A 25,114-nucleotide genomic window follows, 5' to 3' on the forward strand; every position below is an offset into this window, starting at 1 on the left:
ACCAGCTCTCATGTGATATGGCTGCTGATAGGAGTAGATGCGTCACCTTAGTCACAATTATGCATACGTACCCTTATTTTCCTCCCACTGCCCCCCCCATCTTCCCCCATCCCACAAGATGCGATCAAGTCTGCATACAAGCATAGGTGTAAGCTTTGTTTTGTGGGCATGCGCAGAATAAATACACTCCCAGTATAAAATCACTTCAGCATTTGTACGGTATAAGAGAAGATCAGGAGCATGTTATAGCCTGAATAAAATGACCTCTTTTCCAGGCAATGGATAACGTGGATCTGAGTGACCCTCCAGCTGGACTGGAATATGAGTTCCATACACTGCTCACACCAGATGCAATCCATTTTCTGGTTCAACTTATTTCTACTTTCAATAATGATGTCGACAAGGTGAGCATTTGTTGGAGGCTAGTAAAGAAACACAAGATCCTTGTGTATGTGTGTGTGTGTCTTAGGATTTGTATGTCACACTATTTACTAAACTTGTATCCACATTTCAAAACATATATCCTGTCAAGTCTTAACCCTAGCGATAAAACTAACAATAAAATATGATTTTAAATAATTTGTGCAAAATAATGAAAGTAAAAGTTTGCATTGGAAAATAGAGCATTGTTTTTATTATTTTGTACTATGTAATTATGTTGTGATGCTACTTCTCATTCAGTGTGGTTCTAGAACCTGCATGTGTCTGACCACTGCAGGCTGCTAGTCTTGTCAGTTATACATACTACTTTTGAAAATTCATTTCATGAAGATTGAGCAAGTAATATATAGGCATAGTGGTGTGTCCTGCTCCGACCAAGGGACGTTTCTAGCTCCGCCCATGGGAATATCTAGGGCCGCCCAGGGGCGTGTCCAGTATGACCACGTGGAAACTATAGTACTGTGGGCAGCATGCCAACAGTGGGGGTTTGTGTTTTGGTGACACACCATCAGAGGCTATATAGTGTATCTGGGCTGAAGGGAATCTAGCAAGGTTTCATTAAATTGGTGATATAACATCATCATGTACACACACGTAAATGTGCAAGTCTCCCAATATTCCGGATATCCGGACATTCTGGGACAGTAGGCAACTATAGGTATACTGTACACTGGATATAGTGACATGTGTGTCTGCGGTCCAAAGTCCAAAGCAGTGGGAGGACCGCACAGGCAGAGGTGCCAAGAGGGGGAGAGACCCTGACCTACCTTGGTAATGTAAGGATCCACCAACCTTGTGTGGCCATACCCCCTTTGGTACCTAAGGAAAGGGGCCCAAAAATTTGCTGTACGTGGCCTGAAATACCTCTTGGTGGCACTGGTTGTGCCCCTGTTTGTTCATGTTGCATTTAATCTGTGAAGAGATGAGAAGTGGAAGACAAGGGGGGTGAGGTGTGGCGCAAGAGGACAGTGGGTTGTGGGGTAAGATGGGAGAAAAAGTATTTGGAACATATGGTATGAGCGGTCAGAGGGAGACATTCACACAAAGGTGACAAGCACCCATAACGTGAAGACAGATATACACCAACAACTTGGGGGTGGAGACATACACACAAAAAGGAGACAGAGTTGCACACACACAAAGGGGGAGGGGGGTTGGGGGCACACATGGAAAGGGAGACAGGGCAAGGCACACATGGGAGGGGATAATAGAAGATGTTTAAGCAATCGACTGCGCCCCTGTCAGTGGCAGCTGTATTAGTCTCAAGGGAACACACACAACACATTAAAAATTCTATACAGAGAAAAGAGTCTCCAGTGCTAATGATTGTTATCACACGGACAAACAAACAAAAAAACAGTTAAATGTTTGTCGAAGACTTTTCAGTCTTTCTTCTAACCAATATTAACGTTCACTCAAAGTTTTTAATGTGATATTGCATATATTAAAATGAGAAAAGGAATACCAGCATAGCATAATACTGTTATGTGAATAAAATGGTGCTCTGAAACAACACTTCAAACTAGAGATGCTCTGAACCCGAACTTCGCCAATCCGAGTACCAAGCTGAGCCGGCTCGGTACTTTCGCGTGCCCTCGGAAGTGAAAACGAGACAAAGTGTAATCATTGCATCGTCGGATATTGCGAGTTTTGGATTCTGTAAGTACCGCCCTCCTCCAGCGCCATTTCACAGAGAGACACAGAAGGGGTAGCATGGTTCTTGGCAGTCTCTAGTGCAGTTGGGCAGCATCATATCTAAAACATAAAGATAAGGGGTGGCGGTTTTCTCAGAAGTCTTCAGTGACATTATATTGAGTTACAGCTCACACAGAAACAGGAGTGGTCCATTGCTCCATTGCTAATTGTCATTGCTGAAATAGAAATAATAGGGCTGTCAGTGTTCTTCAAAATCTGCAGCCACATTGTACTGTGTAATTATAGCTCACATATAAAGAAACAGGAGAGGTCCCAGTGTTGTTGCCAGTCTACAGTCTAGGTGGCATTGCTCCATTGCTAATTGTCATTGCTGAACTAGAAATAATCGGACTGGCAGTGTTCTTCAAAATCTGCAGTCACATTGTACTGTGTTATTATAGCTCACACAGAAACAGGAAAGGTCCATTGTGTCATTGCTAATTGTTATTGCTGAAATAGAAATAATAGAGCTGTCAGTGTTCTTCAAATTCAGCAGTCACATTGTACTGTGTTATTGTAGCTCACACAGAAACAGGAGAGGTCCCAGTTTTGTTCCCAGTCTACAGTCTATGTGGCATTGTTCCATTGCTAATTGTCATTGCTGAACTAGAAATAATAGGGCTGACAGTGTTCTTCAAAATCTGCAGTCACATTGTACTGTGTTATCAAAATGGATTCACAGCAGTACACAGAACACCAGGAGCACCAAGCAGCTGCTGGCACCAGTTATGATTACAGTAATTTCTACATAATCTGCTAAAGCCTATGTTAAAGTGCATAGTATTTTTAAGTCAGGGAAGCAAAAATGTAAAAAAAACACCTTTTACCTTGGTAAAGAAAAAAAGACCTGTAATCCAGGCCAAGTTAACTGCAGAAGAAAATAAAATTGCCAACATGCCATTCTATACACACAGTGGCAAGGAAACAATCAGGCCTTCGCCTTTCTCTAGTTCTTCGCCTTTCTCTAGCGCTAGTTCTGCAACTGTCACTGAGGCATCTTCTTGTAAGGTCAGTCATGATCAAGTAAGACCTTGTCTTTCTGACTCAAAAAGTGGTGCCCAAATACTTTTACGTGTAAAAGCTGAGCTGGAAGAAACCAGTAAGGCATTAGAAGAAAATGTATGGTCAGATTCAGAAATGACACAAATCCCTGAGGAGAGTCTATCCACGAGTGCTATGTGTAATCCTAACCTTTCTGATAGTATACCCATAAACAGGCCTCCTTTCAGCATTTCTGCAGATGTGTGGATGAGTAGCCCAAGTATAGCCGGTGATACACATATTGAGGATGCCATTTTGGATGTGCAACAGGATGAGGGGGATATTTGTGTAGCTGACGACGGCGCTAATGAGGAAGATGTTGTTTGTGTAAGTCCTGCACCAGTGGAAGCAGTTCTTCCACGTGATAAGAAGAAGGCCATAGTCATGCCTGGGCATAACACCAGAAAATCCACCTTTTATATGTGGAATTATTTTTACCCAAATCCTGGCAACAGTTACCTAGCCATTTGTAGTGTCTGTAAAGCCACAGTCAGTGGAGACAGGGACATTAACCTAGAAACCTCATCCATGTTAAGCCATTTGAAGCGAGTTCATGGCAAGCTGTTTTGAAAAATCGGAAACTTATGCCAAAAAAATAACAACAAGCAGTCCAGCATCAGCTAGGTCCCTTCTCTCAGCTAGATCCTGGCACCTGCAATCTACACCCACTACACCTTACTCATAAATACCCTCAGTAGGCTAGATGACTCCTCCACTATTCTGGATTCCTCAGAAGAATTCTTGAGCATTAGTCTCACTGCTGCTGCTGGAGGGGGATCTTCATCCCAGAAGCAGACCAAGAAGAAGACTACTAGTAGCTTACAACAATTGACTGTTAAACAAGCCTTTGCAAGAGGAAACAAGTATGAAAGCGGTCACCCAGTCGCAAAGCGGATCACAGACGCCATGGCTACTACGCTAGTATTAGATCTGCTTCCAATATCCACTATTAATGCAGCTGGTTTTAGACAGTTAATTGAGGTCTTGTGTCCCCATTACCAAATTTCATCACAACACCATTTTACCAGAAAAGCTATTCCTCAACTCTATCAGAACGTTTGTGAAAATGTAATTATTGGGCTACAAAATGCCATTCTACCCACTGTACACTTAACCACAGATATGTGGACAAGCGGAACTGGGCAAACTAAAGATTACATGACTGTGACAGCCACTGGGTTGGTGATTCGCCTTCACCAGCAGGAACAGCAGCAGCATGTACCCAAGTATGTCACATTTGTCAGAGGCAGGCTACTCTGTGTATCACCGACTTCACTAAGAGGCATACAGCTTGCAATCTGTTACAAAAACTAAGGGATGTCATTGCAACATGGCTTATTATTATTATTATTTATCATCATTTATTTGTTAGGCGCCACAAGATTTCCACAGTGCCGTACACAGAGGCGCTGCGGAAATTCCGCTTGGACTCTCCTAAGGATTTGTCATTTCTGATAATGCCACCAATATTGTGAGAGCATTACAGCTGGGTGAATTGCATTACATTCCCTGTTTTGCTCAAACAATAAACATGATGGTGTAGAGCTTTTTAACAAATGACAGAGACGTGGAGGAGATGTTGTCTGTGTCCCATGAAATATCTGGACATTTCTAACATTCGGCAAAAGCTTTTAGGACATTGCAGCAGCTACAAGAGCAATTTAATTTGCCCTGCCACCAACTGAAGCAAGAGGTGGTAACAAAGTGGAATGCCACCCTGTATATACTTCTGAGGATGGAGGAACAGTGAAAAGCCATCCACGCTTACTCCACAAGCTATGACATTGGGAAAAGAGGGGGAATGTATTTTACTCAAGCGCAGTGGAGAATTCTTTCCGTATTGTGCAAGGTGCTGAAACCATTTAAAGTAGTCACCTGTGAAGTGAGTTCAGACACTGATAGCCTGAGGCAAGTGATTCCCTTAGTTAGACTTTTGGAAATGTACCTTGAGAAACTGAAGGAGGAGATGAAACAATGCAATTGTGCTAAGTATGTCGGACTTGTAGCTCAAGTACTTTATTCGCTTCACCAGTATCAAACTCTTGGAATCGGATCACTACATTTTGGCAACTGTGATTGATCCTAGGTTTAACAACTATGTCTTCTCTTTGCTTCCAACTGACCCAGATCTCAAGAGATGCAAGGAGCTCCTGGTGAGCAAGATGACAGCTCAAGTGTTACGTGACAGGACGGCGTCTCCACCTTCAGTTTCTCAGTCAACTGCATGGAAAAAACTTAGCTTTCCCAAGAGCCCTAGTGATGATGCAGATGACTCAGCACAACAATTTCACATCTGGTCTGATCTAAAAGAATTGACCAAAAAACGTGACACCTCTGCCGTAACTCAACCTGATCCTACTATCAACATATTCAGATTTTAGCATATATTAGCTATTTTTCGAAAATAATACAGATCCAAAACCAAAACCAAAACAAGAGGACAGTTTTGTCAAAACCAAAATCAAACCATGAACTTAATCCAAATCCAAAACCAAAACCAAAACACAGGGGTCAGTGAACATCTCTACTTCAAACTATATAATGTAATTGATTGATGTTTAGGTGAGTTTCTTTATTCCTGTTCCCCTATAGGTACTACACTTAATGTAATGTAAAGAAACTTAATTTCAGTGGCTTATATAAACATTCTTCTTTTCTGTTGAACCACACTCTACTGCTATATATAACCCTTTGTGATTACACTTACAGACTTAAAAATAATTGATAGCGTTGTATTCCAAGCCTTTAGCAGCCATACTCTTATTATTTGCTGATATATTCCTCCCAGTTTAGCAATGCACCATGTAAAAAAGGGAACTATAACTAGTGTGATATTGTTTAAAATATCATGCTTTAATAATGAAAAAAATGCATAAATACATAAAACACAAAGGGCTTGATTCATTAAGGAAAATAAAGCAAAAAAAAAAATGAGTAACTTTGAACCTTGGCAAAACCATGTTGTGTTGGAGGGGGAGGTAAATTTAAAATGTGAGGACAGATTTATAATTGGGGTAGAGCATGTATCTAGCTTTAATGTAAGTGTAAAAATAAAACTATCAAGTATTTGCGTCCTACATGAAAAAACAGCCAGTATTTTCCGCATGTGCAACATAATTAACTCCTTTGCGCCCCTTGCATTGCAACATGGTTTTGCCAAGATTCAAAGTTAATCATTTTTTTTGCTTTCTTTTCCTTATTGAATTAGGCCCAAAATGTTTTCCTAGAGCATAGTTAAATACAGGTGGCTTCCTACCAGATGGAGAAAATGACAGACATAATTTTTAACATTGAAATGTGGATCGCTATCCAGGAAGGTAGGTTGCGGCGTTTGCGTTCCACTGCTACTTCTTTCCATATGCATGCATTATGGCTAATTTCCTTATTATTTGAGAGTATCCACTATCTCAAGAACTAGAGCCAATTAGAAAAAAAATATTTAATTTTTGATTTTACCAACCACAAAATACCCTAAATTCATTCAAATATCCTTAGCAACTACAAAACATTTTTTTTGTTGGGCTGTGTAATTCCTACAGTATAATATATAATGTAGTTTTTCAAATACACAATAATAACTGTAAACATAATGGGCCTGATTCATCAAGGCACATATTCTGAGCGCAATCCGCGTTCAGTATTATATGCACATATTTAGGCTTTGCGTACTCCTGAAACTATATATATCTATATACACTAAGGCAATATTGGGCTGAACGGTCGTATATCGTCCAATTGACCCAATCATCTGATTAAAGCACTGTAAAATACAATATCAGCAATTGATTACTGCTGATAACTGATTATTCTATATCAAGAAGCAGGGCGGGCTGGGCCGGGTGGCAGGGGGGCATTGCCCCCCCAGGCCGCTCAGAATCACGGCTGTTAGGGCCGCCCGCTCCCCGGAAGTAATATCAATGTGATGCGTCCGCATCACATGACACATGATGCGGCCGCATCACGTGTCATGTGATGCGGCCGCCTGTGCGGCGTCAGCCCGCGCCTGTCAAGAAGTGACTTTTATACCAAAGCTGAGTGACATCACAAAGGCTGTTATGATGTAAGTCAGTCACCTGATTGCCTGCAGCAATGAATGTTCCATACTGTCTCAGATCTAGGCTCCAAACAAAGGGAATGTAGTTAAAATGTCGGCATCATAATGTCAACATTCATAATGTCGTCACAGTTATAAGGTCAACAGTAATAACGGGTAGAGGGTCATAATGTTGTCACCATTAAAATGTCAACATGTAAAATGTGGTCAGGGTTTTAAAGTCGAAAGTCAAAATGTTGACATAAATCACTAGATTTAGCACGACAATACATGACAAAATAGAAATGGATGGCAATAAATAATACAAAATCAGGTGACCAAAAAGCTTGTGATTCCCCTGATGTTGCTACTACCAGCACTATGCTGGTGGCAGTATAGCAGGAAAACCAACAAAATAAAATGCAGACTCCCTCTAGGTTTAGCCAGTACCATGCTGATAGCACTTGGGCTCTACCCACACCCCTGGGGAGGTGGATGTGGGGTAATATTGACTGTTCAATTGTAAAAATCCATATTTTGTCCCTGGTGCACTACAGGACTCAGCATGCCCAGGCTGCCTTCTCAGGTTGCCATTAAGTGTTTGGGCACATAGAACTACAAGCACTGGCATCCCCTTGGCTGCCAATGCATGCTGGCACTTGAGGAACCACAAGTGTCAGTATATATATGTGTATATATATATATATATATATATATACATACACACACACATATATATGCATACTGATCAGCAACAACATTAAACCCACTGACATTGATTATTTTGTTACAACGGTACCTGTACAGTCAGTTCTTGAGGTTGATGTAGATATTACTTTGACACATACCACCTACCTAAACATTGTTTCAGACCAAGTGGCAGTGGCCTCTTTCAACAGGATAGTGCGCCTTGCAACACTGCAAAAATTGTTCAGGAATTGTTTGAAGAACATGACAAAGAGTTCAAGGTGTTGACTTGGCTTCCAAATTCCCCAGATTTCAATCCAATCGAGCATCTGTGGGATCTGCTGGGAAAAAACAAGTCCTAGCCATGGAGGCCCCACCTTGTAACTTAAAGGATCTACTGCTAACATCTTGGTGCCAGATACCACAGGATACCTTCGGAGGTCTTGTGGAGTCCATGTCTTGACTGGTCAGAGGTGTCTTGGTGGCACAAGGGGGGCCTACGTAATATTAGGCAGGTGGTTTTAATGTTGTCGCTGATTGTAGAAACCATATGGTTTAACACATCCAATTAAGGCTCCTTACACTTACACATAATCTAAAATGTAAGAAAACATTTGAAACTCTTCCACTCAAATTCCAAAAAGCAATGAAATGACAACAATTAAGGCATAAGTCTGACAGTCATGGTATGCCATCACATCCTGCGGTTAGCTGCAGATTCAGATTCATGGAGTGAGAAGGTCTGAGCAGCTATGTAGCACAAAAGATAATCCCTACATCCATCGCACTCAGTCCTGATTTATAGATGCTAATTTATTTAAGCATACATGCAAATGTGGAGCTACATACTAGAACCTGGCTTGTGAATGTACCAGGATTTGGCAGAACAGAACCCCATATTGAGGATTTAGCATTTACTAATGTATAACTTAAGTTTGAGCAACAGTACTCTCCTTTGTTAACTGAGAATGTAATAAACCGGCTTGTTAATTTTGCAATAAGACCAAATCCTGTGGAGGACCTTTCCCTTTTACCAGAGCTGAGCTAATTTTGGTTCCTTAATTTTCTCTGAGCATTTATAACATCTATGTCTATCTATATATGCAGAGTTGAGCACTCATTGCAATAGTTAAAAATACTTTGTGGCAATCCTTTTGCATGATGTTTTTCCTGTATTAGTAAATTGTGTGATATGCTTTATTTTTATTATTATTATTATTATTATTATTATTATTAAAATAAACTAGGTTTATTTTACTTTTAATGTGGAAACAAATTTTAATTTTATTTAGATATCCCTTGTTGAATTTTTCTAGCTCTCTCTGCTCGTTTGGATTACACTACTGTGCAGTTTACTAATAAAATATTACCTGCTAAAGTCTTGTTGGCTTTATGTATTCTTGAATTGATGGTAAAAGTCAGCTTAGGGCTTGTAAAAGAATGTAATGGCAAACATTGCTCTCGAAAAAACAAACTAAGCAGAGGCTTCTAGACCAATTAAATGCATTTTAAATATATTGTTATTTTGTATTCTACTAACATTTTTTATGAAGTTGCTCTACTGTCTCTTTCTAAGCCACTGAGGCCCTAAACTATGATAAAGGTAAAGTAATAAAATGCAATAGTAAAAGCATGTGAGCAGAAAGAGAATGTACATGGGCATGAGATAGGCCTCTGTTTTGGTGAAATAATTCAAGTTGAACTTCTTTTTTTGTGAGTGAATTAATCAAATGTATGATTCTCAAATCATTGCTAGGGAAAATTACACCAATGGGGATTAATTTTTGTGCTACATAGCCTCTCAGACCTTCAGTTGCATAGACTGCATGTGTGTATTCCAACACAGGAATCTGTGAATTAGGAGCTCCATCAGTTTGTGAATGACAGCAATCTCACTCCATGACAATGCTGAGTCTGCAGCTAACCACAGGATGTGATGGTATGCCATGTCTGTATTGTGCAAGCTATCCTATATGCCCAGGAGATTTTCTCACATGGCACCCCATATGCCCACATACTTTTTTCAATTTCCACCCATATAGCAAGCTGCTTTTCTCTCATATGCCACCCTATATGCCCTCCCAATTTTCTCTCAAATGCTGCCTTTGCCACCAACTCTTCTCACATGCCACCCATATGCCCACCAGCCATTTTATCATAGGTCACCCTGTATGACCACCAGCATTTCTCTCACATACCCTTCAAATTTTCTCTTAAGTGCTACCCCATATTCTCACCAGATTTACTCAAATGTCTCCCTACCTGCCCACCAGCTTTTCTCTTACATGCCTCCTCATATGCCCACCAGCTTTTCTCTCAAATGTCACCTCTACGCACCAGTTTTTCTCTTACATCGCCCCATTTGCCCATCAGCTTTTGTCGCATGACACCCCATATGCCCATCAGCTTTTCTCATTTGCCATCCATATAGCAACTTACTTTTCTCTCACATGCCGCCTCATATGCCCACAAGCTTTTCTTTCACATGCCACCCCATATGCCCCCCAACATTTCTCACATATGTTACCCATGTTAACAAGCCATTCCATTTGCACCAGCTTTTCTTTCCAATGCAAGGGTTAATATTTTTTTAAAGCATTGCAACAACAAAATACCATCACTTTGGCGAAAAATAAAATAGACATCATCATGTACATCATCAAAAGATTTGGATAAAAAGGACCAATAAGAATGAAACCTTAATTCACCCAATTGTACTACAATCGCAACACAAAAATCTGCAACATCACTTCCCAAATAAGATAACTATATACACCAAGAAAATAAGACATCCTCTAACACAATATTGCAACAACCCTGGCACCAATCTACGATACCACGCACACACACTTTACTGTCAGCAAATTAAAATAATATTTAAATGTATGTAAACCTTACTAAAAAAAAAATGGGGATTTCCATAAAATCTAATAGTGAATGAACAGGATAGTTTGCCAAGAATCGAGAGACGGTAGATCTTAGCTGCCACCTAGAGCAGTCTCAACCCCCACCAGAGTCTTCCCCAGCTTGCAGCATCCATCCGGCCCCTCTCTATTTACCTTATTTTTCAAACCTCATTCAGAATACTATCCACCACCTCACTACAGGGAAGGATTTTGCCCTTAATGGACACTAAACACTGTGCATTCCACGTTTAAAACCTAACTGTACTAATTAAAAAGCGAGTGCTTAAATCAAAATCCCCATTCCCTTTGAGCTCTCCATGCACCCACTCAGGGTAACTAAACCCCGAAAGGCACGGAAGGCCTAATATGTGGGACATTCCCTTGTAGACCTCTATATTAAAAGTACACTGAAGCAAGAAGTGGAACAGTGTCTCCATTTACCCATGACATTCCACCCATTGACAACCATGATTATAGATACCCCTAAGGTTCAGATTTCCCTTAACATAGGGCATCCCATGAAATGCAAGCCAAGTGAGATCTCTAAACTTCGTAGGAATCCGATTGGAATTTATCAAAGACAGACCCTCAAGCATATATCACCTGGGAAATCCTTTAGTAACAGCTAATTAAGTCTATTCAATGTGAGTGACCAACACTGGAATGCACAACAGGGGGGCCTGTTACCTGAGTACAAGTCCTGTTAGACAGACAGGAACTCTAAACAATGGATACAGAACATCTGAAGGGGGGATGTGGAAGTTAAATTGTGTTAGATGCAAAACTAAATTACATCCTGAGATCTGATGGAAATCAAGTTGACATGGAAGTTCAATTATTAGATGCAAAATTAGATTACATCCTGAGATCTGAGGGAATATTCTAGATGGGTTGGAGCCAGCTAAGTCCAAGGGGTTGGCTTACCTCTGCTAGGAGTTATGTCAGAACGGTATAAAAGGTGAGCTGTGTGAGCATGTGATGTGTTCTTCTGATATCAACTGACCTGATCACTGGGACCTTTAACCAGTGAGAGCAAATAAACATCTTGATTCAAAGACCTGCTTGGAAACATCTTCAATATTGCTGTATTCCTGTGATCTACAGATTAGACCCTAAATCTAATCCGTTCTCCGGCTGTCTCTGAGGTTTGGACTCAAGCGTTTCCAGTACCACCGCTCTGCCTGCTACCCAGCAGCCCTGGTCAATGTGATAGGCCAGGGGGGGATCCCTTCACAGAAACCCGGATCCATAGTAAGAGGTCCGGAGTTACCAGCCCGGGTACACCAGCAACAAGGTGCACTAGCAGCGTCAGTGACCCAGAAGGAAAGTGGTTCTGAGTGCCATAGAAGGAGCTCAGTGGTGGCAGCATTGTAAGCCCCTCCTACTGCGGTAAGAGGGCGCATTTGGGATAACGAAAGGGACCGGTGGCAAAGTAAGCCCAGCTGGTTCCCAGCAACAACAGACAGGGTGGCATAGGCGGTCCATCCTGTCACAGGGGGTAGCAGTGTTCTTGTCACTCTCCATTCTCCAGTGACATTGCTCAGTGCCATTGCTCACACAGAAACAGGGGTAGCCGTGTTCTTGTCACTCTTCATTCTCCAGTGCCATTGCTGAGTTTGTCGGATTTCAGAATACAGCTCCCAATCAGGACCAACTTAAGGAGTGGTGTTTGGAGCTCCACTACCCAAAGAATATGCCATAATTTCTGTTGAAATAGATGTGCTACAGCAGTATTGTGCAGCAGTTTCTATATTTGAAGAGCTTAAGAAGCACATGGAGACCTCTGCATATCAAGGAGAGGTCTGTAAAAGAGGTTGATAAAAAAAACTATGTACGACTCCAGAAAATTCAGATAGAGGAGTGGAAGATGTGTCTGACTGTCCAATTACATCTAATCATGCAAAAAGAGGCTGCACAAAGAGAAGATCCAGTAGACACAAAAAGATGAGAAGCTAGTTTATGGTAATGTCAGAGGTACCACCTCACAGGACAATGAGAGAACAGCAGAATAAAACCTGGCTCAATTTTGTTTGCTTCTGTATATTGTTAGCTACAGAAACAGCCTAATATTCATTAATGGATCAGTTCACAAACATATTTTTTTGCAAGGTAATTATGGGTCTATGTTGTAATTTCTAGTGCCTGCCGAACTTGGACAGTAACATTAGCTGCAGCTGAAGACTCTCCCGGTCCTAGGGATTGCATCCAGTCCTCTACACCAGCACATATTGCCATAGCATCTGCACCAATTATTTCAATCATGCAGATAAAGTTTAGGCATCGGGTTGATTATGTGTAATTTAAAAAAAAAACAACAAGTCCATAAAGGTAGTCTAATCCTTTAAACTGGATTACAAACACATTATACTATAGCCATCATCTTGGTGCTAAACCACTTGAAAGTTTCCTTAATTGTGTATAATAAGCACACCTATTCCTGCTCTACTGTTTTACAGTTTTTCAAATTATTTTATGGACTTTTGTTTAACTAAGATTTAATTGTTTTATTTTAGTACTTAATACCATTCTGTTAACAATACTCGCATTGGGCATGATTCATTGAGTATTGTAAGCCCCATTACGTGCCGTATTTTGTGTAACATCACAGCAATAGCTTAATATGATAATCTAGTGCTGATTCCTTATCATATAACCTCTGGTGCCAGCACTATTTAGAAGTTAAGAAGATGTAAGAAACATTCATGTATCACATCATAGATTCGTGTTCAGTATAATAAAATATTCCATTCATACTGCACCAAAAACCCGGGTTTTTGCAGAGCCACGCTGAAAAACCCGGGTATTGGTGCAGTTTGAATAGTCCAACCACAAAATCCCGGGTCTAAAATCCCAGGACTTAGACCTGGGATTTTGCGAGGGGTAATTCCCGGGTTGGACCCCGCTCGCCTGCAGTATGAATGGTGCAACCCGTGTAATTCCCGGGTCTCACCATTCATACTGTAAAAAAAAAAAATGGCAAAGTGTAAACAAATGATTTTAATTAATAAAAAATACATAACAAATGTTTACTTAACTTATTTTTAGCCAGCGGTGTCTCCGGTGCGTTGCCGGCTGTCAGGGGGACCTCTGGGTACTAAAATGACGTCATTTCTAGTCCATTAGAAATGACGTCATTTTAGTACCCAGAGGTCCCCCTGACAGCCGGCAACGCACCGGAGACACCGCTGGCTGAAAATAAGTTAAGTAAACATTTGTTATGTATTTTTTTTTAATTAAAACATTTTTTTACACTTTTTTTTTTTCTAAAACCCGGGTCGGGCAGGTGCAGTATGAACCCGCCCGACCCGGGAATCTTCTTATCTATACTGCCCTGTGCCCCGGCAATATCCCGGGTTAACAACCCGGGATATTGCCGGGGCGGCAGTATGAAAGTGGTATAAGTTACTCTGAAGAGCTGTATAGAGGTGTGGGTGCATATTAGCAAATATGGAGCAATGTTGCAAATTATGAGAGAAAATGTGTTTCCATGACAAAGGAACAAAAAAGTTATACATGAATTAAAATACATGGTATTTAATGAAGCTTTGTGCAAATAATAGGTAGTGTTCATTAATTCAGCTAGTGTCGTATATGTTCTAAAGATTACAAGTGGGGCAAATATGGCATCATCCAGATAGGGGTGAGTTAGACTACCATGACATCTTCTTTGCTTTCTGAGTAATCATTTCTCTTCTAACAACCAAAGAATAGCAGTGCAGTAAAGTTTACTCAATACTATAACATTGAAAAATTTAGTTTTAGCTTCAGTTCTTCAGCAGCTGCATGGAAACAATACTAGATGGTTACAGTAACCAAATAGTACAAATCATTAATTTATTAGATTACAATATAATATTCAGTTCCAAGTTCAGGCCCCTGTGTTGTATGAACAATCAATATATTATAAATTAGCATTATTGTGGTATGTTACAGATTTTGTGGCAACGAACAGCACGGAAAGTTGATCTTGACTTGACTAACAGCTATCCTGATTTTTCATTGGACACTGCCCACATTCGACATGACACAAGTTGGAAAGTAGCAGCTGTTCCTCACAGACTACAGAACAGACATGTAGATATTGGAGATACGGCACCATGCCAGACGGAACGTTTTCACAGAGCTCTGCTGTCCTCTGCGCAAGGAATTCAGGTGCAAAGTAAAAAAAAAAAAAAAAAAAGCAAAAATAAAATTTACACAGAGGTGTTTTTGTTATATTGTATGTCCTCCTCCAGCATAATTCCCACCCACCTGCATGATACTGCAAGTTTATTGTGTTTAGGAATGTGAAAGTAGAGTTTTCTGACTCTCAGATAAAACTTTGTAAGGGGTCTCTATTAACTCCTATCTGTAGGAGTGTATTTCTGGGCAGGAAATAACAGCTTAGTCAATACAGTAGACAGTATAGAGTGTTACAATGTACAAAGTGTGTGAGACTAACATAGCTTTGAGGACCCCAGGAAAGACTGCTTCGCTGATGTTTACTGTTAGCTGCTGCCATATGCTCTCTCTAACTCATCTGCAACAGATTATCAGGTGCAGATAACTTTGCTAACTGAACACTTAAAGAGTAGCTTACAGGTTTTCTATGCAAAAATCATTGTAGATTAAAACACAGAGGGAGGCGAGACAAGTGATGTCAAAGTAGCTTAACAGACTGCAGTCTTTGTGTTTGACTTGCATCAGCTTCATTAGGACTCCCATCTTAAGCTGTTTAAGGGGCTCCAGTTGTGTATGCTTATAATGACAAAGTAACACTACTTTTTCACAGAGCTGTCATAAAATGTCAGGGCAATGCTGAACACTGTATTTTACCTTTATATGTGAACACACAATATTGGAGGTTAGTGGTGAATGTTCTGTAGGGAATAAATGAAGGAGTTTGTTACATCCCTAAGGGGCAGATTCAATACAACGCGGGGCTTGTATTACTTCCATGACTACAGTAACTTTAACACAGAGCTGTGAGCAAAAATCAGCGCTGAAATTACCGTAGTAATGGCAATTGTGCGCTGCCCATGTTGTTCTTTAGAACAACGCTGGGAATTGAACATCCCCCTAAATGTCACTGTATGCTTCTCAAGGGAGAACTTCATTTTCTTTCTTACATTTATACTCTCAAATGCATAATTAGATAAGTTAAAACGTGTATTCATGCTTCTACTTTCCTATTGTTGAAAACCTTAATTTGAACTAGCTTTTCAGTAGCACTTAAGGGTAGAGGATAATACAACTAAAATATATTTTTTAAAATAATACCTTTCAAATAAATCTGTCAAAAATTTGTACTATTCTTAGAAAATTAACATTTTCAAAGGGAAATTAGAGCATTATGTATAATTCATTATTAGATGAGTACAGTATCACATCCACATATACATATTGCATAAATATAATACAGTAAGTGAGGTTTAAGGTGATATATACTTATATTCCTTCATTTATAGCTCACTATTACTGGTTATATTGTTTTTGTTATTATTATTTTTATTATTATTATTTCAATCAGAATAAATAGAACATAAGTATACGTTTAAATATGCAAAAAATATACATAAAGCTTCACAAGGATTTTCCATAAATATATTAACCACAAATACAAAGTAAAATATGGAATATTTCTTTTATTGACAGTTGTAAATTTAAGTCTGCTTATTAACAGCCAATGTATTAATTAGGTGGATTTTGATGACGGTAATTGTCCAAACTTCTTCAATCAGATCAAAGGAATTTTTAATGTCTACCAAGTTATTTATAGCAAGGTGCCAGGTAATATATAACTCACAACATGCATTAATTAAGAGCATCTAAAGGTAATCAAACAAATTATACTAAGTTGTTGTTTTCTTTGGCTACGTGTTTCCTTGTATAGGTATACCCCCTATCTCAGAAGCCCCAGTGTTAATGTTGAGACCAAGAGCTTGGAACATGGTGGAACACAACATGCTGGTAATGTGATTTGTACATACTATATTAAATCCTCTAATGTGTTTTATATCAGGTTTTACCAGTGATGTATAAAGTGGCACCACCTCTTACTATACACCTTATTATATCGCAATTTGTCCTCATTATCGTGTACATTCACACTATCATATACCTTCACAATAATAGGATGAAGAGGTTCACACTTAGGGCCTGATTCATTAAGGCATGCAAAAGTAATGTAAATCGGACATAGGCACATCCATATTCAACAAGGAGCGGATGTAAAGATACGTCTGTTGTTGGATATGCATCTAGGTGAGTTCTCCTCGAACAGACAATACTCTGCAGGGTAATATAGGCATTAAAAACAATACAGAATACATTAAAAAAGATTTATTTTTTGTCTTTTTTTCCCTTCCATAAAATACATTTGTTAGGATGTTATGAATGTCTACTGTACATAAAATACATTTATACAGTTGCTCTTGATTGCAAACAAGTTGTAGCATGTATATGTGACTGTCATCACTATCACACTGCACTTACACTAGACCTGTAGCTGGTGCAAGTTATACAACAGAAAAACAAGTGCAACTGAAATGCCCAAAACTTGAATCGGATGTTGCTTGAGCTTGCCACAGCCTTACTGTACATTGATTACTTACATGCGCCCAGTCCCATCCCTGTTCCGCCTATGATATTGTAGGCTGTGTTAAGGGTCCTGTGTTCTTGAAGATGAATTGGATGTTGCTGTGCTCACTGGCATATAGTCAGGTTCTGCACATGTGCAGATCAATTTTGTGTAAAATATGGCACATATCTGCATTTATGTTACTTAATGATTCAGGCCCTTAAAGTTTGTGTTGCCATCATGAACCGAGATTTAGTAAGTGTCATCTCACATGCTCATTCCAAGCTGCTCTTGACTAAATTAATTACTGACTACCACAGCTTATCTGGCAAAGAGAGAGAGAGAGAGAGAGAGAGAGAGAGAGAGTATTGGCATAATTGTCTTTTTACATGAACAGGGCTTAGGCTCTAGCTCCCTAAAAACAGTCCTGAACATGGACAGTTTGTGGAATGTAAATATGCAGAATTCTGTTTCCCTGATAATTTATCCTCCTTAAAGAACTGTTATTCTAACTCAATCAGCATGACAGAGTGATATCCAGCCTTGTCCTCATCAACACTCTCACCTGTGTTAACAAGAGAATCACTGACCTGAAGTCAGCTGGTACTTTTGTGGAAGGGCTGAAATGCAGTGGTAATGTTGTTTTTGGAATAAAGTTCATTGTCATGGCAAAGAGGGACTTTTGAAATTAATTGCAATTAACCTGATCACTCTTCATGACATTCTGGAGTATATGCAAATTTCCATCATAAAAACTGAGGCAGCAGACTTTGTGAAAAATAATATATGTGTCATTTTCAAATCTTTTGGCCATGACTGTACTTACTTTTTCTAGTTTGTCAACATTTAGATTGTTCATCCATGTCTGATTGTCCTGGAAAAAAGCCATGACTACTCCTGCTTTAATGAAAATACCTGTGGAGACAAACAATTTTTCGCATATTAGCATGTTGTTTCTCCAACTGATCCCATTCTTTTCCAGCAATTCCTTCATTAATCTTTGTGTTATGAACACCCTGTATTTATGTTACTTTTCTCCCAAAAATTCATCCTGCAAGGTACATGGAGACAGTGACTCTTGCAGGCGTGCACTTAGTTGCCTGGAAACCACCCCTCAGCGACTCGAAACTTGCTTTTCGTTTAGAGCAGGGGTTGCCAACCCCTGGACGCATGCCAAGTCTGGGCCACTTTTGTCTGGCACTGCTGTTTAGGTCATCTTCAGCTGCTTTAGTGAGGTAGCTCCCAGGTTTCATTGTGCATGGAAGATGTGTGTGCTGACTCCAATGGTAAGTATGGCACACTATGAATTGGGGGCACAATTATATTGTATACTATGAATTTGAGGCAAAATTATGTGGCGTATTATTAATTGAGGGCACATCCAGTTGGCACAGTATGTATAGGGGGCACAACTACATGGTATACTATGAAATGGGGTACAATTATTTGGCATACTATGAATTGGGAGCACAACTATGTGGCATTTTATGAATTGAGGGCACATCTAATTGGCATAGTATGAACTGAGGGCAGAACTATGTGGTCTACTATGAATTGGGGGTACAATTATGTGGCATACTATGAATTGGGGGCACAACTAAGTGGCACACTATGAATTTGGGGCACAACTATGTTCCATACTATGAGCTTGGGGGCATAACTATGTAGCTTATTATGAATTGGGGGCACATCTAATTGGCATACTAAGAAGTGAGGGCACAAATTTGTGCTATAATATGAATTGATGTCACAACTATGTTCCATACTATGAGCCGGGGGCATAACTATGTGGCTTATTATGAATTGGGGGCACATCTAACTGGCATAATAATAATTGAGGGCACAACTTTGTTGGTATACTAAGAATTGATGGCACATCTATGTGGCATACTATGAATCGGGGGCACAACTATGTGGCATATTATGAATTGTCGGGACACCTAATTGACATAATATGAATTGGGGGCACAACCCTGTGGTATACTATGAATTGGGGGCTCAACTATGTAGCATACTATGAATTGGGGGACAACTATGTGGAATACTATGAATTGGGGGCACAACTATGAGGCATAATATGAATGGAGGGCACTACTATGTGGCATCATTTGAACTGGGGTACTACAATGTGCATAACATGAACAGTTATTTGTTGGTCTCATTACTATTAATATTATGATATTTGCATTATATCATATATATAATATATACATACATACCGTATATATTTTCATACATACATAATTACACATATACACAACTGACACACCTGGGCTTGACTAGATTTTAGCTGGCACACTCATAGAAAAGGTTGCCAACCCCTGGTTTAGGCTATTTAAAAGCCCCACAGCAGCAGTACTGACTGCAGATGGGAGTGCTGCGGCTGCTTCTCTCTGGTGAAGAGGTCACCAGTACTGAGTGCACTGAGGGTAACACTATGGGGCAGATTCAATTGGCCTGAGAACATCGTGGCCACGCTTTATAGCCGTTTATATGGTAAAATGTAACACTCCCACCTCTATGGGGCGCGAGCAAAAGTGAATGGCACTTTCACTAAATAATATCACCGCATAGTGTCTCGCGACCGTTCTGGGACACTATGCAGGGATGTTTTTAGAATTGAATCTGCCCCTATGAGTGTCTAAACTTTTTTCCGACTATGGCATTGGTACCGGCTGTCTCAGCTTTAACATCATGCTGATCTGACAGCTGTGCTTCAGACTGTACTTTTGAAAGTGACATATATTTCTCTGGATTGATTAATCGGAGAGTATTTGGTCCTTAGTAATTTAGTTTTCCCTCAGCGTTAAATGATTTTCTGTTTAAGGGGGCTTGTAAGGACCTGAATTTATGCACATAAATATGCAAAAACACTTTGGAAGGGTACCAGGCCTGAAAATGAAGGCTCAGTGTGAGTGCCAATCTGCATGTATATATATATATATATATATATATATATATATATATATATATATATGTATACACACACATATATATATATATATATATATATATATATATATATCCACTACAGGATTATATATCTCACATTCTACTTTAGCATCCTATGAGCTTGCCCCACATGGCTCTATAGATTCCTCTGAAGATCAATTCTGTACATCATCTAAGCCCATGTGGGATATCTTCCTCTTAAAACCTTGAGTTGCCTGACAGTGTTCTTTGGACACAAAATGTGTTCCTTTTCTGGGGGTTGTTCAGGACTATTTTCCTTAGGGATACAATCCAAACATAAGGCCTCCATGCAATAATTGGATAACTCTTTATCACAAGCTCCGCAAACACGATTATGTAACATCCCAGTCTCCTTTCCTTCCACAGGCTCTCTAAGTACTGAGAGGGAAACAGAGTAAGGACTTAAGCTAACTAAAAGCTAAACAACTCCTTACTAAGGCTTGCATAGAATGGGTGTCTTTCGGCTTTTGGAGGCAGGTTCGAGATTCATACTGCAGGCTGTGTCCAGGACAGCGATAAAAAATTGCACAGACTTTGAAACTGAAATATCTTCCCTCACTGAGAAGCACCAACGTCATCCAAAACGTAAAACCTATCTAAAAGTCTTGGCTCTTACAGCCCAATTGCAACAAATCTTGTCATCTAAAGCCACCAATATGCTGAAATGGCTAAGTCAATGATATTACAAAAAAGGGAATAAGACAAACTCCCTTCTAGTTCATAGCTTACGCTCTAAAAGAACACATAACATAATTATCTATATACAGGACGCTTCTGCTAACATTCTCTACAATCCTGAAAAGATTGCTAACCGCTTCCTTTTATTTTAAATTGTATGATTTGCAGGCAGACAGCCCTCCCCCCAAAGGATCTCCAATCTAGTAGCAAAATATTTTTAGAGTCATGTCATCACCCTACGTTGAGTGATTCACAACTAACTCTTCTAAACAAGGAGATAACACCTGTGGAACTGAAGCTCACTGTCAAATCCCTTAGAAACGCATCTGCCCCAGGCCCTGGTGGCTTCACAGCTACATATTATAAAAAAAAATGCTCCCAGCCCTCTCTCCTATACTCTTGGGCAAGAAGTTTGATGGAGCCACCACCAGAGCGAATATAGTTGTAATCCCTAAAGAGGGAAAAGAACTGAGTCAATGTGCGAGTTACCGTACAATTTCTCTATTAACTGTCGATTTAAAGCTTTTCACCAAAATTCTAGCTAACCGTCTTTCTCAAGTGATTCCTTTTCAGTATCAGGTGGATTTCATCCCTAACCACCAAGCACCGTATAACACGAGAAAAGTCATTCATTTAATTCATGCTGCTAATAAATATAAGACCCCTGCTCTGCTGGTGGCTCTTGATGCAGAGAAAGCGTTCGGCCACGCCTTGTGGCCCTTTATGCGGAAAGCTCTTAATGCAGCCGGTATTCAAGGCCCTTTTCTCAAAGGAATCGCATCATGTATTATAATCCCTCAGCCATAGTGTTGGCAAATGGTTGCGCCTCTCCTGCTTTTACAATTCGTAATGGTACTAGACAGGGGTGTCTTCTTCCCCCCCCCCCCTTCTCTTTGTACTAATGATGGACCCCTTGCCACTAGAATCTGCCTCAATCAAAACATCACTGGAATCTCATCTGGCACGAGGTCATCTGAATTAGCCCTCTATGCAGATGATGTACTCCTTATGGCCTACTCTCTAAGTTTAGAATGAACTCAGACAAAACTGAAGCCCTAGCTCTTAACTTTCAACCTAATGCCCAAAAACTCTTGCAAGATACCTTTATGTTTAATTGGCAATCGCAACATATTAAATACCTAGGAATCAAACTTTTCCCCTTTAATAGCCACCTTAAAGCACGATCTCCGCTCTTGGACACCTCAATCCAAATCATGGATTGGTAGAACCGTCTCAATAAAAATGAATATCTTACCCAGACTTCTTTATTTATTTTAAACTGTACCAGTGCTGGTCCCTTCACTCTTTCTTGAAGACATACAGTGAAGTATCTCCCAGTTTGTTTGGTCAGTTAGACACCCAAGAGTCCACCTAAAAGTTCTTTACTGACATGCTAAAAATGGTGACTTGGGTCTTCCCTGCCTCCATAAATATTATTTATCATCAGATCTCACTCAAGCTGTTTTGGCTCACACACGCCCCCACACCAGATTGTGGGTTGACACAGGAGCCAACCTTCTCCAGATGTTATCTCCCAGTCTTTTATTCTGGCTTGATATAAAAGACTATCCCCCTGTTCACACTCTCCCTCCTACAGTTCACTTTCTACTCAAAATATTGTACACGTATCTTCAAGCTTATAGACAATCCTAAGCGAATATTCCCTCTCTGGAACATCCCAGCATTCCCACCGGGTGATAATCCCAAATCATTTGCCCACTGGACTAAGCATGACATTATGCTCTTATACGATATAGTTCCAATGGGATTTTTCCCAAACTTCCCTGAGCCCCGCGATTGTCTTCACCTTCCATCTTCAACCCTTTATCAATATTTACAAATTCGTCACCTATTCAACATCCACATAGACCCACAATCTCCTTGCCGTCCATCTCCTCTGGAGTATTTCTGTGTCAAAAGATCAACTTCTAAAGGCTTTTAAAGCCCCACCTTTTATGCGTTGTTGATGAATAACCAGACTGAAAACTATTTACCCGACAGCTTCTGATCTCTGCTGGCGTAATTGTGGTCATCAGAGGTCCCTCTTCCACATCTGGTGGAATTGTCCTAAAATTATCCCTTTCTGTAGAGAAGTAGCTGATCTTATTCATAAAATAACTAGTCTAAGTTTTCCGTTCCATCTCTCTTATTTTCTTCTCCCTTGTCTTCCCCCTGACATTCATTAACTTATTTGGAAACTCCCTAGCCACATTCTCACTGTTGCTAGATGTTTAATAGCTAGAAAATGGAAACAAGCTGAGAGTTCCACAATCTTAGCGTTGATTGAGAGCGTGTGGTAGATATAAAGTTTTGAGAACATGACTTTCTTTATTAAGTCTTACTTTTCTTATCTTTACTACTCCCTTCTCTACTCATTCCTATAATAACAAACCCTCCCCCCACCCTTTTTTTTCTTATCTCTTCTCCCCTTTCCGAGTCCTTACACCCCCCTCCCCCCCCCCCCTCCTGATACTGAATCTGTCTCACAACGATTTTAGCTCAATCCGGACCATCCCCATGGCTTTGCTCTAGAGTGATAGATGCAAAATATTTGTGCTGTTATTTTGAACTTATCTATAATGTCTCCGATGTAGACCTTAGATGCTGGGATTTGGCCCCTTCTTTCTTTCTGTACCTCCTACCTTGTAAAAACTTCAATAAAATATATTTAAAAAAAGATTTGCACAGACTCCGTCCTCCTTTTTTGCTGGATACAACATCTGCAGCTCTTCCTCCCCTTGTCCTGGTAATATACATATATGTAAGCAACATCAGGAGCTTACAGATCATCTCCAGGAAACAGGTAAGCTGTATCCTGAATAAAATACAAAAAAAAACTAGCTACACTGCCACTGCCTTACTCAAAAGACAAGGAAGAAAATGAGGAGTTATGCTGTATATCTTTAGGGGGTTACAATTTTTTTCCTAACTCTATTCAGCTGATGAACCTATTTGTGAGAGCTGCAGTGGAGTCTGAAAAGGAAATATAATCTTATAGTCAGTAGTTCTGAAAGCTGACATAAGTATATATGACAATGCAGTAGCTAGACACATATGTACAGTACACACAGTTTGCATAACCATTTAATAGATATTTGAGGACTATGTACAAAATTATATTACCTGCTGTTTCCCTTTCACAGGTAAATGGCAGAGAGGTTCCAGGTCCTCTCTTTGATTATGGCCTACTTATGTACCATGCTGGCAGAAGACTTTATGAATGTGGAAGTGGCCCCTTTTTCTATTTGTCAAAGGTAGATCTGTATAGATGTATATTGGTGTTTCTTTTGTTTCCTACGTAAATGCTTACAAATAATGATAACTCTTTCAGTTGAGATCACACTTTTATTTTATTCAAATTGGATTTCTTGAAAACATCCTGTAGTAAATACAGAGAAGATGGGTATATTTGGAACACAGGGTCAGCCAAAAATTCTAATATAGGACTTTGGGAAATTTAGCGTGGGGTATGGCACGGTGCCGCTATGGGCCCAGACCTGACCCATTCAAACTCTGTTGGGATAAGAGTTCCCCAGTATGCTTGGGGAGAGGCTCTTGGTGCTTATTGCTAAATACTTGGAGTATGATGCATATTAACACGTACTTTAGGTTTTAATGAAATTGTAAACTCAAAATAAGTCCGGAGTGGATATTAAATGTGTTACTAGGACTCTAGTTTTAATCCATAAAATGGCATATTTAACAAGGTTTGTTTCTGTAAAGCAAATTGGCCCTTTATTTATTACAGGTGGAAAGCTTTTTAGAAGCCAGACTCTGGAATCAGATATTTGTTTGGACTGAGGAAAAGGTAATTGTGAGCAATTAACTTTCTATCTGTTTCATGTGTTTTGTTTCTGTGTCTATGGCAGACTTACAGGCTGCCACATATCCCTGTATATAAGATGGGCACATGGTCAATATACGGTAGTATGTTTGTATCTTCCATTTAGAGAGGGTAACATTATAAAAAGAGTGATATATAATGGAATAAATATATTTTGGTGTAATTGTGAAGAAAATAAACTTGGTGGTAAGCGAGGGGGTGTTATTAAGAGGGAACACAGTATTTATGATTTGATAAGTCTTAATGACAATGTGATT

The 25,114-nt window shown here is 39.8% G+C and overlaps 1 protein-coding gene across 2 annotated transcripts in view; it reads left to right on the plus strand.

Moving 5' to 3' along the window:
• Positions 1–25,114, plus strand: part of LOC142141319 (malate synthase-like) — a 37,941-nt gene that overhangs the window by 3,089 nt on the left and 9,738 nt on the right. For both annotated transcript variants that reach the window (XM_075199692.1, XM_075199701.1), the window contains 6 exons: positions 276–404; positions 14,737–14,955; positions 16,482–16,572; positions 16,676–16,752; positions 24,157–24,267; positions 24,762–24,821. In XM_075199692.1, coding sequence (XP_075055793.1) covers positions 279–404; positions 14,737–14,955; positions 16,482–16,572; positions 16,676–16,752; positions 24,157–24,267; positions 24,762–24,821 — 684 coding nt within the window. In that variant the 5' untranslated portion in view covers positions 276–278. The remainder of the gene's footprint in view (positions 1–275; positions 405–14,736; positions 14,956–16,481; positions 16,573–16,675; positions 16,753–24,156; positions 24,268–24,761; positions 24,822–25,114) is intronic.

This window comes from Mixophyes fleayi, chromosome 1 (assembly GCF_038048845.1).
Source record: "Mixophyes fleayi isolate aMixFle1 chromosome 1, aMixFle1.hap1, whole genome shotgun sequence".
In the NCBI taxonomy this organism is placed as follows: domain Eukaryota; kingdom Metazoa; phylum Chordata; class Amphibia; order Anura; family Limnodynastidae; genus Mixophyes; species Mixophyes fleayi.